The 13,691-nt window shown below is 44.9% G+C and overlaps 1 protein-coding gene across 1 annotated transcript in view; it reads right to left on the reverse strand.

Moving 5' to 3' along the window:
- Positions 1-245: 245 nt before the first annotated feature.
- The window catches only part of LOC147666514 (glycerol kinase-like), a 58,683-nt gene continuing 45,237 nt past the window's right edge, over positions 246-13,691 (reverse strand). Inside the window, exon 2 of the mRNA XM_086949025.1 lies at positions 246-5,211. Coding sequence (XP_086805151.1) covers positions 3,115-4,920 — 1,806 coding nt within the window. The 5' untranslated portion in view covers positions 4,921-5,211 and the 3' untranslated portion in view covers positions 246-3,114. The remainder of the gene's footprint in view (positions 5,212-13,691) is intronic.

Genomic DNA, 13,691 nt, shown 5'->3' on the forward strand with positions numbered 1-13,691 from the left:
TGTGAAGGGTAGTGGAGAAAAATATATGGATGCCTCAATGATTTCTTTTTATTTCTGGAGATTTTCATTAAGCTCTGACTAGACTGAGATGCAGAAGACACAGAGCACAAAACATAGATATTGCATAGAAAGATACATGCAATCCATAATGCAGTACAGAGGTTAATTTACAGTGCACAATGAGTGACTACACAGACCTTTGAACCGTCAATACACAGACACATAAGTAGTTATCAGCAGGGTAGTAATGAGAATGTGTACCATAAATAGGTATTTAATTGGTAGAATCACAATAAATATGATAAAGGGCATAGTCAGCTAGGTGCTTCAATAACAAATCACAACATGGAGAATACTCCAATACTTTGGAGCAATTGAGGTCTGGATAACACAGTAAAAACAGGACAAAAAGTCGTTTTCTAAGGTGAGAGGAAAGGACACTGATAGGAGAAGGAAAATACGTTTATTTTACAGTACACCAAAGAAGAAGGGACGTCAGAGGAGCAGAATAGATTTTGCTGGAATAGAAGAGGTAAAAAAAGCAATTCTAAAAGTCAGACTGTAGTGAGATTACGATAAAAGTCTATGACAATTTAATACTTGTTCCTTAAAGTTCTGCTTGAAATTTCCAGGAAAGACAAACATCTGGTCTAGTTAGAACGGAAATCTCAAATCCTTGAACAGTTTCCTGAGCTTTTGCTATTGAAGTCCCTTTGATTGAGAATCAAAGGTGTGCGGTGCCAATCCCTTTGTTTCTGCAAGTGACCTACGCTCAACTGGATGGGCGAGGCGGGTTAGTCTGTTCCATATGTGCAGTACCTCGTGATCAACAGAGAAGTTCAGTGCAATCCATGGGAAGTGGTGTTTTTGACAGGTTCTCTTCGTCCCTGCAGAAGCTATGGAGTCTTCAGTTTGTTCAGATTTTTGTTGGGTAACTCTAGTTTATCCCAGTTGAGCTATATTTTCCTTCTTCTACTCCCTAAGTGTTTCTCAGTACCAGGAGGTGCTTTTCCATGCAGATACGATTCAAGTATGGCTACATCAGTTGGTAGAATTTCAATTCTATTTTACATTCTCTTCTTCCAGGAAGGTGCAGGAGTTTTTTTTTTTACTATGATTTCTTAAGACTGCAAACCTAGACGTAGAGCAGCAGACCACTATACAAGTGGTGATGGGAGTAGTGGCAGGATCAGGCTGGTGTTCAGGGAGAGACACCGGGCAAAGAGATGGGATGCCCAGGAATGCATGTGGTTCTAGAAGAAACAACATTGCCTTCTTCAGAAGAACATGATCAAGAGGTCACATGTACCTGAAGTGTTTGTAGAGCAGGTTTTCATATTGGTTTATGAATACTCAAGTAGCACACCAGTGGAGTCAGCTTTTTTCTGCGACTCCATTTGGTGAGTTTAAATGCCGGAACTATCTTCTGTATTGCAGGAATGGTTGTCAGAGGATCTGCAAGTACTTTTGCAGTTTACGGCAGTCTAAGCATTCATTCATTATTTTGTCTTGCTCCAAATGTTCGGTGTTCTAATACACAGATGTTGCAGTGTTTCTTTTTCAGGGCAGTCATGTTTTAGGTCTTCAATCTCCCACTGATAAATGTATTCAAGGTACCATTTGGGTAAAAGTGTTCATTCCAATATGTATTTCCTATTGGTTTGTAAATTTAGGGCGATCTGTATACTCTTATTTCTTCTCCTTTGTAGTTGAATAGTCTTCTGCTTCTGGTCTGCCATAGTGTCAACTTCTGTGGTCCTGCTTATCAATACCTTTCTTTCTTCTTGTTCATGAAAGCAAGTGTTGAGTATGACTATTTTTTTTTATTTTGCCCCCCTCTACTTTTAGGTGGACACTTTTGTATTTTTTTTACTTAACACTGAAGGTTTTTTTTTGGTACTGTTTCAGACATTCCATGTTGAAGGCAAGATACTTTTCAGCTGGTGCCTGGGTACTTTTGTCAAATATTTCAACACCTATTTTATCCTTGTGTGTGTGGATTGAATTGTTTATTTTAGCTTTTACTTCAGCCTACATTGCAGCTTCAACAGAGGTGTTCTAATTGGAAGTTTTCTTGATTGGTTTTCCATTTATGCAGGATCCAGCGTTTTCCTCCTTATTTATTTCCATACGCTGATTATTTGTTCTTCATTGCTATTCTATACATAATGTTTCTTTTATCTTTTGACCATTGCATGTATGCTGGCATTTGCTGTTCAGCTTAGCATTACTCTGCTTTATTTACACTGTGTGCAAACAACCTAGTGCTTATATTTCAGGATTAATGGCATTGCTTTGCACGTAACCTTAACAATGATCAGAATGACTTATGATCAACACATGTATTGCACCGGTAGCCTTTTGTCCTGTAAGTGTCTTTCATGTTTTGTTGGCCTTTTTTATCGCTGAAGCTTTTCTGACATTCCGTACACCAGTACAGTTATTTTTCCATGTGTTATCTCTCATGCAGTGTTAGACTGATTTCACAAATTAAGCTTTTTGGATGTTTAGTGCAGATTTTTTTTCCGGCATGGAATTGTTCTTATGAAAGTAAACTGATTTTCTGACTAAAGCTTTTCGACAACTACAGGAGAAAAATGGCTTTTGGACTCTATGTTTTCTTGTGCAGATTTTGATTGGCTTTCTGATGATCGTTTGTTTAATTTTAGAGAAAAGATCGTGTTTTTCTGTGAGGTTAGTATGGGTTGTTGTTGTTCTGCACACATCATAAGAAAGAACTTCATTCCGGAGTCTCTTTACGTGTGGATATTTTATTCTTCAACCTTTTGTTTAATGTGCGATAAAGTACTGCTGAATGAATGTAGCTTTAATCTCTTTATTAGAAATAAAGTATTGAAAGCAAGTTCTGAAAGTCCAATTTGAATAGAGGCAAAAACGACCCTGAAGTGAATGTTGTAAAGAGAAACAAAAGCTAATCGAGTGAGATTTGGTCATCACCAAAATACTTCTGGAAGTGAACTCAATCATTATGTTTGATGGAATTTATTTTTTAGCAGGGAAGTTTCCCCTTGACTGGTTCCTTTTTAGTGATGGTTAGACGAGCTTCTGTTTCAATGTACCATGTCCTAAACATCCTTTTTAATCAAGTCTAATCTATTTGTTAGTACCGGAGATACACTTTGCTCCAATTAACATTAGCATGCTGCCCACAACATAAAAGCCCAAAGGCAAACTGCAGAACATACTGTTGCCACCATTTCCATTAGAAGATGGATCAGATATTTCCCAGTCCATTGCCTTCAACACTGCTTTCTTCCACCGTGCATAGCGAAATTCACTTTCTTCTGGGTTGATCTGTGGCTCAAATCGTTCGGAGGTCACAGCAGATAAATTCTCTGGATCGAGGCTCCAGACTCCAACGCCTTCTGCAGCCCCAGCAGCCATAGCAGCTCCCAGTGCCGTAGTTTCTGGCATTGACGGCTTAATAACTGGAATGCAGAGAATATCAGCCTGCAACTGCATTAGTATCTTGTTGCTGGTCATTCCACCATCAACTTGCAACTGGCTCAAAGGAATTCCACAGTCTTTATTCATTGCATCCAAAATCTCTCGTGTCTGAAAGCAGACTGCCTCCAATGCTGCAAATGCTATGTGATTTCTATTTGTGAACTGAGTGAGGCCACAAATGATACCTCTTGCACTGGGCTCCCAATATGGTGCATACAACCCAGAGAATGCTGGGACAAAGTAGCAGCCGTAAGAAGTTCCAACTTCAGAGGCAAGTCTCTCCACTTCTTCTGTTGACTTCACAATGCCAAGGTTATCTCTCAACCAACGCACAACAGCACCAGCGATGGCAACAGATCCCTCAAGGGCGTAGAAGGCAGGTTTGTCTCTACCCAGTTTGTAGGCCACTGTTGTCAGCAGACCATGCTCAGACAACACAGACTTTTGCCCAGTATTACACAGCAAGAAACAGCCAGTTCCATACGTGTTTTTGGCTTGCCCGTCACGGAAACACATTTGTCCCACTAACGCTGCTGACTGGTCACCCAAGCAACCAGATATAGGTATACCAGTTAGTTCGCCTGATTTCATGAGGCCATAAATCTCTGAAGAGCTCCTTACTTTCGGAAGTAAATCCTTAGGAATATCAAAAAACGTGCAGAGTTCGCTATCCCATTCCAATGTGTGGATGTTAAACAGCATTGTTCGACTAGCATTGGTCACATCAGTGCAGTGTACACCGCCGTTTTTTCCACCAGTTATACTCCAGATAAGCCATGTGTCTATAGTGCCAAACATTGCTCGACCCTCAGCCACAGCTTTTTGAATGTCTTCCACATTATCCAGGAGCCACCGCAGCTTCACTGCACTGAAGTAAGTGCTGAGAGGAAGGCCAGTCCTGCACTTGAAAAAGTTTTTATCATTTCCTGGTATTCTTTTCAGGAGCCTCTCAACTGTAGACTGAGTTCTCAGATCCAGCCACACAATTGCATTGTAAAGTGGTTCTCCGGTAGTTTTATCCCACACAACAGTCGTTTCCCTTTGATTGCTCACACCAATTGCTTTAATGTTGCAGATGTTGATACTCAGTTGACTCAGTTTCTCACATGTCTTTTCTAAACATTCATAGACAGATTGCAAAATTTCTTTCGGATCCTGTTCTACCCACCCTTCTTTTGGAAATTTCTGCTTTATTTCCACTTGATGATGGCTTAATAGTTCTGCTGTTTTTGCATTGAAGACCAAGAATCGAGTGGAGCTTGTGCCCTGGTCGATTGCCCCGACTAGTGGCCCCAGGGTGATTCGATCTGAAGCTGCCATGTACCTTTCTCTCTGTTGTCTCACAGTGCTTCCAACTGTAGTGACCTTACTCTGCAGAGTGATTTGGGCGGGCTTCTTCTGCAGTATCTTCCTCCACCACAACACCCGCTCCGAGCAGGTAATACTGAACATACAATCACAGTGAATGATTTGCCAGTAGTTTTCCACACTTGATTTTCAAGTGAGCTGTCTCTTTCAGCATTAGATGCTCCTCTTGGTATCTACACCCAGCCACCAGTTCTTCCCTTTGCTGTTAAGTTCAGAAAGTAGTTAATTCCCAGGTTCCTTGGACATTTGTTAAAGTATTCAGAGTTTTGAGAATTCTAGTGGTGTTTCACTTTCTTCCATGTAAGCCTCTTCATGGTGTTGATTTCTGGTACTACAAGGAATTAGCGTCTTGCCTTTTGTGCATTCATCAGCCACCTGAAAAATTGATATACAATATTATCATTCCAGATCTAAGATACTACATAAAAATAACAATCTCATTCCATGCTGAATATTCAAAATTTGAGAGGCGATACAGACAGAGTTGAAAGAGTGAGTTAGGATAGAAAACGTTGTTCATTTCGAAAACTGTACTGCAGTAGTATGTGAAGAAGTTATACTTAATCTGTGAAGCTATGACAGAATCTGTACAGAAACCAACCATCAAGAAGCAGGTCTTCCTCCTTGCAGATGATACAATGGGCCACTGAAATATTTGAAAATCAACGAGAGCAACAAAAGAACACAGCAGCAGACCCAGGTCAAGCACATTCACAACCTTATAGTTTCTAAAATTAAGCTTTGAGTGCAGCAACTTCCAGCACCAGCTGCCAAATTATGCTTATTGATAGTACAGGTTAGAGAGAAAGGAAGGTGCACTACATGAACAGATCAAGAGATTATGATTTCGGTTTCTTTTTTTTTATATCTTTGTGAACAACAAAGGCACAAAGCCAACGCGTTTCGTTCCTTCGTGCCACAGGAACTTCGTCAGGGCTAGTATCATATGAAAACAATTTCCAAAGTTCACGCCTGAATATATCGTATGTCCATACAATATTATCTCCAAAGGACGTCTTGCCGGAATAATATAGAAAAGTCTGACAAAAATCAGAGGTAATCAGAAAAGCGAAATTTGGAAACAGTACGTAATCCACATGAATTGCAAGTGAGTGCTAGAGCAGACCAGGTCCTGATGCTTCCGAATATTATGAACTAAGCATAAGGTATATTCCCTGGGTACACATCGGGGAGAGAAGGTATCCTTCACAAGTGAGCGATAAATCCTAATGACAGGCAATGTTAGTTTCAGCTTCTTGAAGTGGCATAGCGTGGACTTCCAAAAGTGCAGCACTTTTGGAAGTCCAAGCTACCCGGTCCGTGCACCTCGTATTATGGAGGCACGGATTTGCTTAATTACGGAAAACGTAACCTTTAATATTCAGAAGCATCAGGACCTGGTCTGCTCTAGCACTCACTTGATATTCGTGTGGACTACGTACTGTTTCCAAATTTCGCTTTTCTGATTACCTCTGTTATTTGTCAGACTTTTCTACATTTTTCCGGCAAGGCGCCCTTTGGAGATAATATTGTATGGACATACGATATATTCAGGCGTGAACTTTGGAAACGTTTTCATATCATACTAGCCCTGACGAAGTTCCTGTGGCACGAGGGAACGAAACGCATTGGCTGTGTGCCTTTGTTCTTTACAAAGAAATCAAATAAAAGAAGAACCTTCAAAGAAATCATAATCTCTTGATCTGTTCATGTAGTGCACCTACCTTTCTCTCTAACAGCCACTGAAATATTTTGTCTATGCAGCTTTAAAAAAATTGTTACTTAGAATTAACCCTGGGCGTAGTTTGCATAGTAGCACTACACATAGCTGCAAGTTGTATACTTTGAACTACACGTAGTACTGCGTAGTGCATAGCTGATGGCACTGTGTACTTGTCTGCACTGTGCAATAATTGCAAATGGCATCTTGCACAGGACCAGTTATGATAAAATAAGTATCTCTATCTTTATATGCTAAAGAGCATATAGTACTTTCACAAAAGTGAAACTGAAAAATTAGCAAGCAGTGAGAGAGGTGATGATTTTGGGATCCTCCCTAACCTAGGGAGAGAACCAAGCAGATGCCTTGAAAACAAAAAGCACATCTTGTTGAATGTTTCGGTGGTCGTACCATCCACTTAGGACCACCCCAAGCACAGTTATTGGCAAAAAAACAATCCCAACCAAAGGCCATGCAAAGCATTATGGGACGAGATTAGCAGTGGGCAGTGAATATTATAGCATACAATATCAAAATATTCTACAAAGAGCAGCAGTTCAACTAGTCGTTACTAGATGCCCCTCACAAGTCAAATGCAAAAGCTTTTTGAAAGGGTTTCAATGCTTTTGCAAATTGTCCTGAGCATGGCGAAGGTAAAGTATAGTCTGGGGGTTATTCAATCGCCCAGGAAGTAGTGTAGTTTGTGGTCCGTGCAAACGAAGATACATTGGCAGTACTATCAGACCATTAAAAAACCGGATTTGGAAACAGGTGAGAGCACTCCAGAACCAGGACAACTGTTACCCAATGGCAATACATATCATGACCTGTACCACTCAAAGCATCAAGAAACGCTTTTCCTTCTTTGGCCTGGACGTAGCAGCCAACAGTTCCAGAGGAGGTCACATGGATCATGCGTCTCCAGACGGTTCAACACGGGTTTAACACGGACCACGAACTACATAACTTCCTGGGAGATGGAATACCCCCAGACTATACTGTACCTTCCCCATGCTCAGGACAATTTGTTACAAAACTACATACCTAAGTCCACCTATAGTGTGTAACATGTTCTCCAAACCAATTGCTAAAATCGATGATCTGCATGTGTACTGATAATTTGGCGCTCTGCCCGTTATTTATACATGCCTCCTGGCTACATACACATCCCTCACTAGCATTTCTGCCTTGTGTACACACTTCCACTGGATCGTCCTTGCCTACTTGCTTTAGACACTGTGGCGCTTCCCTGCCTATTCCAGCTCTTTGACTTGGCACACGACATGCAAGTGTTTTATGATACCGCCTGGTTCTCATACCCTCATCCGGGTCCCAGCAGCACCTCCACCACACACTCTCACAACTTACTCTTCATTCCAGATCGACTCGGCCCACTGAGCAGACTTTGTCATCTTACCCCAACACCATATCCCTCGGCCTCGCAGTGTTTTTTCTCCCCACATTCTTGTCTTCCTTCATGACATCCTTTCACCTAATACCCCAGAGTCCACTGTACTGGTCCAATTCTTTACCTCAGCCTGCGCACATGCGCATGGTGCAAATCTGCTACAGAGGATCACATCATTCCTCACTTCCGGTTGGTCTGTTGAGCCACACGGTCGCACTCCACACTAGCCTCCTTCCGCTGCCGGCAAGCGAGACGGCACCAGTGTTCCCGCAGCTCATCTTTCCCTGTAGACGGTAAGTCCCGACGGCACACTCTCCACAGGGATAGCACTATCCCTGTTCCCCGTGTCTTCAGGGTTGACTTTTAATCCGGTTTCTTCCGTGCAGATCCGCAGCAGCTTTGGTGTACCCGCCGGCCACGCCCGAACACTGGACTGCCCAGTTTTACTTCTATTCCGGTAAGCACTAAGTTGCCGTTTCTCTACCTCCTTTCACCGGCCTCACCTGGCACCATTCCCTAATACATGCTCATCTCTTCCAACAGCGGAACCCTTCAGGACCGCTTATCCCCTTCAATGCGGCCGCGATTCTGCACCTGTGCGGCAGAATCGCGAGTGGGCGGGTTTATGACGGCCCCCAGCCGTCATCAGCACACGAGCACCGTAGTGCATGACGGCTGGGGGCCGTCATCAGCATGCAAGATGTTAAGGACTGACCTACGCACCTCTTGGTAAGATATAGTGACAACATGGTGCCCAGCTCATCTCCTCTCTCCCCGCCTGATAGCAGCCTACGATCTCCCACCTTCTCTCCCCTTCCAGGTCTGCTCTTCGTCGCCCACCCATCCTCCCAGCTCCCCCGGAGCGCCTCAGCAAGCCGGTTTGTGATTGTTAACCGGCCACCAGGTGAGTTCTTGATTCCTACCCTACTTACACAAGGTACACCAACCAGCGCCCAGACTGACTTTAACTCTTCTCCACCATAAGGTTGGCTTGGCACGCGGCCGCCCCTCCTCCTTACTCCTTATCCGGAACACATGACCTAGCCGGGTTGGAATTATCACTGGCTATATGGTAAGAGATGTGAGGAGCTACTTCTACACACTTGTGTAATCTCCTGCATGCAGTGATCTCGCTCTCCTTCCGCGATTTCCCTCCCTTGCTCTCCCCCTTCTTATATTTCTCTCTCGCCTCTCCTCACAGACCATCATCCCACCACACCATTATGGTATCTTGCCTTCCCGTTACTTTTATTTTAATAAGACATCATGTACATGATCCTGTTTTTTCACTCCCACCTACCTCCTAGGTAGTGCCATTGCATTCTCCCACTCCACATAGACCTCACCAGCCATTCAAGCTTTTACCCCAGCCCTTGTGGACACTTGTCCATATACATTACAAGTACTTAGCTTAATAAAACCTTTACTATTATGCAGAATCGCTCCTGAGGCGGAAGCCGGGAGCTAGGCCCCCGATCCTCTTATTGACTCGCTAATAATTTGTACATTGTTTGTTTTTACGCCTCTACCAGAAAAATTACCAATTTTTAATTAAGCCAATTTTTAAAACGTTACTGTGTTTACCTAACTTGCGCTGTGTATTCAATTGCACCGGCTCACTGCTGGGGGTGTAATACAGCTCGTGTCTAGTTCACCGAGGGCTGACACTGCCTACCTGGAGGGCGACGAGTGTGGCCGCCATCTTTGGGGTAGGGGACGGTTGGCGCTCTAGCGGTCGGGCGAATTAAGGCCCGATCGCCATAAAATGAAGACCTCATTTCGCCCGTGCAGCGGGCGGGCGCAGCAGGCGCGCCGGAGGCGCGCCAGAGGCAAGCCCGTCTGGGCCCGTCCGGGCCCGACCAGGCCCAGGGCCCGTTATTATGCCCGTGGTTCCTTCGGTACCCCCGGACTACTCCAGTAAAGATCTCATAGCCCTACGATACACCATGTGCCAGTGCGATCATCAGTTGATGGGGACTGACCCGTTATTCAGTCGCTGTCTCCTCTGCCCCGATTCTCCATCCGAAGATACCAATGGCAATAAAGCTTGTAAAACCCTGAGGATGGCACTGCTAAACTGTAGATCCTTGCCTAAACATGCGGTTGAGATCAATCTGTTGATTGAAGAAAGCCGCCTGGATCTGCTCTTTCTTACAGAAACATGGTTATCCCCTCACTCAGAGTTCGACGTCATCTCCGCCCTTACCACTGGCTTTCTAGTCCAAAACCTAAATAGAAGCGAAGGAACAGGAGGAGGTCTCGCCATAATCTACCGAGACTTCTTGACTTGTAGACTTGAGAACGGTGGCATCTCAGACGCAGAGAGCGCCTGTTTCAGCATTCAACTAACTCCCACACAATCTCTCTCTGGAATCCTGATCTACCGCCCACCCGGCAGCATTAAGCACTTTGTCGATTCCTTATTAGAAGTCACCCTGGCAGCAGCCACCCGGGCCTCTAATTTCCTGGTACTCTGAGATCTTAATCTCCACATCGACGACCCAAACGACAAAGCTGCGGCTGAACTTTTGCTAAATTTTAAAACCTTCGAACTTCATCTTCTTAATAAGGAAGCTACCCATAACAAAGGGCATTTGTTAGATCCCGTCTTCTCTAACAACACCCAGTTCTTAGCCACTTCACCTCTGCCCCTACCATGGTCCGATCATTTTGTAGTGCCCTTTTTCTGGGAAGTACGACTGGAAGTGTCCAACGCCCCCCCACTGCGTATTCTCCAAAGAGCCTGGCCAAAACTCTCAGTGGAAAAACTGAAATCTGCCCTTGAACAATCTGTCCCCGAATCAGTACCCGAAGTTCTGCTTGCAGACCAGAACTTTCAGAATTGGCTCAACAACTCCCTGGACCGGGTTCTGCCCCGAAAAATGGTAACGAAAAAGAGCAGCACTTTTAAATCCCCTTGGTATACCACCGCATTGAGAGATCTTAAAAAATCCTGTAAAAAGGCAGAACGTATTTGGAGGAAGGACTGGGCCCATAGTAGTACAACCTCCTACCAGGCGGCCTTGAGACTTTATAAAGACGCACGACAAACGACCAAGGCCTCCTTCTTCGAAGAGAAAATAAGACTTGCAGCCAACTCCTCCAGGGAAACTTTTAAAATACTCACTCAGCTGACCAAAATCCCAGCGCCAATCACTATACAAAACGACCTCACATCAAGATGTGACCAGTTAGCAGAGTTTTTTGATCAAAAAATACAGAAAATACTAGACAGTCTCCCTCAAACTGGTTCTCCCCTGATGTCCGATCCCTTCCCCCCTCCCACTTCAGGACCCTTACTCGAGTCGTTCTCGTGTATCACCAGGGAAGACTTTTGCTCGACACTAACCAACATTAAAAGCGGCTCACCATCTGACCCAGCTCCCATGCATGTTCTCAAGCAAATCATGAACACCATCTCCCCTCTCGCTACTGATCTAGTGAACGCCTCACTCACCACTGGCATCGTCCCCCCCGAGCTGGAAACAGGCAAAAATCAAAGCCCTCCTAAAAAAACCAGGACTAGATCCTGCTGACCTGGCGAATTTCCGCCCTATTTCATTGCTGCCTGGACTAGGAAAAATCGCCGAAAAGTTAGTGAATCGGCAGCTCTCTGGATTTCTCGAGAGCAACGACCTGCTGGGCCACTCCCAAACGGGATTTCGCCCCGGGCAGGGCACAGACACTGCCCTCATAGTGGTGGCAGAAGAGGCTAGGTGCATCTTAGATTCAGGGGGATCAGCAGCTCTGATCCTCCTGGATCTGAGCGCTGCATTCGATACCGTAGACCACACTACCCTGATACACCGCCTCTCCAAACTGGGTATCGTAGGGTCCGCCCTTAAGTGGCTGAAATCTTTTCTCGACAATCGGTCCTTTAGGATATGGGAGAATGGCACCATGTCAAAATCCACTCCTCTTCAATGTGGGGTTCCTCAGGGATCTTCCCTGAGCCCCACATTGTTCAATGTCTATATGGCTCCGCTGGAAGATGTAGTAGCCCCCTTTGGGATTAAATCTATTAGCTATGCCGACGACACACAACTCGTCGTCTCTCTGTCTCAACAAGGGGGATGCCCCCACAACCTCTCGAGCTGCCTTTCGGCAATCTTTTCCTGGATGACAGACTCCAAGCTGAAACTTAACGGAGCCAAAACTGAGATAATGCTCCTAGGTCATCACCTCACATCCCTGCCTTCCGAGCTCTGGCCCCCCTGTATGGGGGACTTGCCCCCAGCAAAGGAGAAAATCAAAAGCCTCGGGGTTTGGTTCGAACCCCAACTAACATTCAGGACCCATGCTCAGAAAGTCGCAGGCAGCTGCTTCGGTCTGTTGCGTTCAGTGCGGAAAGTGCTCCCACTCCTGCCCTTCCAATCTAAGAAGCTCCTAATCCAAGGTCTAATACTATCAAGACTTGATTATGGTAATGCTCTCCTTCTAGCTGCACCGAAAGGAACAATTAACACCCTGCAGCGGGTACAGAATGCGGCAGCCAGAATGCTCTTGGGGGCTCCTAGAAGGGCCTCGGCCAAACCACTACTTAGATCCCTGCATTGGCTCCCCATCCAGGAACGAATCGCATTCAAAACTCTGTGTATCGCTCACAGGATACTTCAAGGCAAAGGTCCTCCCGCCCTAAGAAAACTGATTTGTCCCTATAAATCCCCAAGGACCCTCCGCTCTGACGGAGAGAACCTGGTCTTCGTTCCTAGAGTGAGAAAAGCCCGGACCGGAGGACGCCAGTTTTCCCTGAATGCAGCAAAACATTGGAACGCCCTCCCCAGGGAAATCCGGATGGAAGTCTCCTATCTAAAGTTCAGAAAATCGCTTAAAACTTTTCTCTTCCCCAAAACTGAATAAACCTTGTTCCCTTCTTTTTGCTCTCAGGGCCTTTCTGTTTTTTCTGTTAAGGTAGCGCTGGGACGCTCAAGGGCAACCACGCGCTCTATAAATCTAATTTCATTTCATTTCAAAGTAGGAAACCCATCATGTTATCATGCATGAATTGTTGTTTGTAGTATCTGGTCAGCACAATAGATTCAGTCCATGCTCACATCTGTTTTTATTAATACTGGTTGTCACAACATGCTAGACAAACCACAAAGTGCCATGTTCATGTCACTCGTGTTTTTCCTTTTGCCTACTTGTGTTGCATATAAAACACGACGTACCCACTTCACACAGTCATCATTTTCATGTTTATGTCTCAATCCACCCACCTAATATCCGCCGCACTTCTCACCTAGGGTTTCCACGCTAAGATGGTGCCGCATCACCACACTATTAGCTGTGCTAGTCGCACATCCCAGGCTTCCCCCACCTTTAATGTTTCTTAGCATAAAGTTTATCTTGTGTCTTGTATCATCCCCAGCCCTGAAGAAGTCACGGGATCACTCCCACATGTGACGAAACAAGTGTCGGCTGGTTTCTCGCACATTTCCGATTGATTAAACACACGTGAAACTACTCATCTGGTGTGGATCTTACATCCTGTTTTTTTCCTTATAATCGTACGGAACCAATTTTGAATCCATCATTCTTTTTGGCTCACTTTGCCACCCCAGTTCAGACCCAGCTATATGCAAAACAGTCTACACCCCGTACCTCATGGGAACAGTCTAGTCTGAGCTGCCAAGCCAGGTCTGCCCTGGACAGGAAACAAACACCTAGGACCGGTTCGGGGTAACGCCCCTCATCAGCCAGGCTAGCTACCAGGTAGCCAAGGTA

Source organism: Lissotriton vulgaris, unplaced genomic scaffold (genome assembly GCF_964263255.1).
Source record: "Lissotriton vulgaris unplaced genomic scaffold, aLisVul1.2 SCAFFOLD_440, whole genome shotgun sequence".
Lineage (NCBI taxonomy): Eukaryota > Metazoa > Chordata > Amphibia > Caudata > Salamandridae > Lissotriton > Lissotriton vulgaris.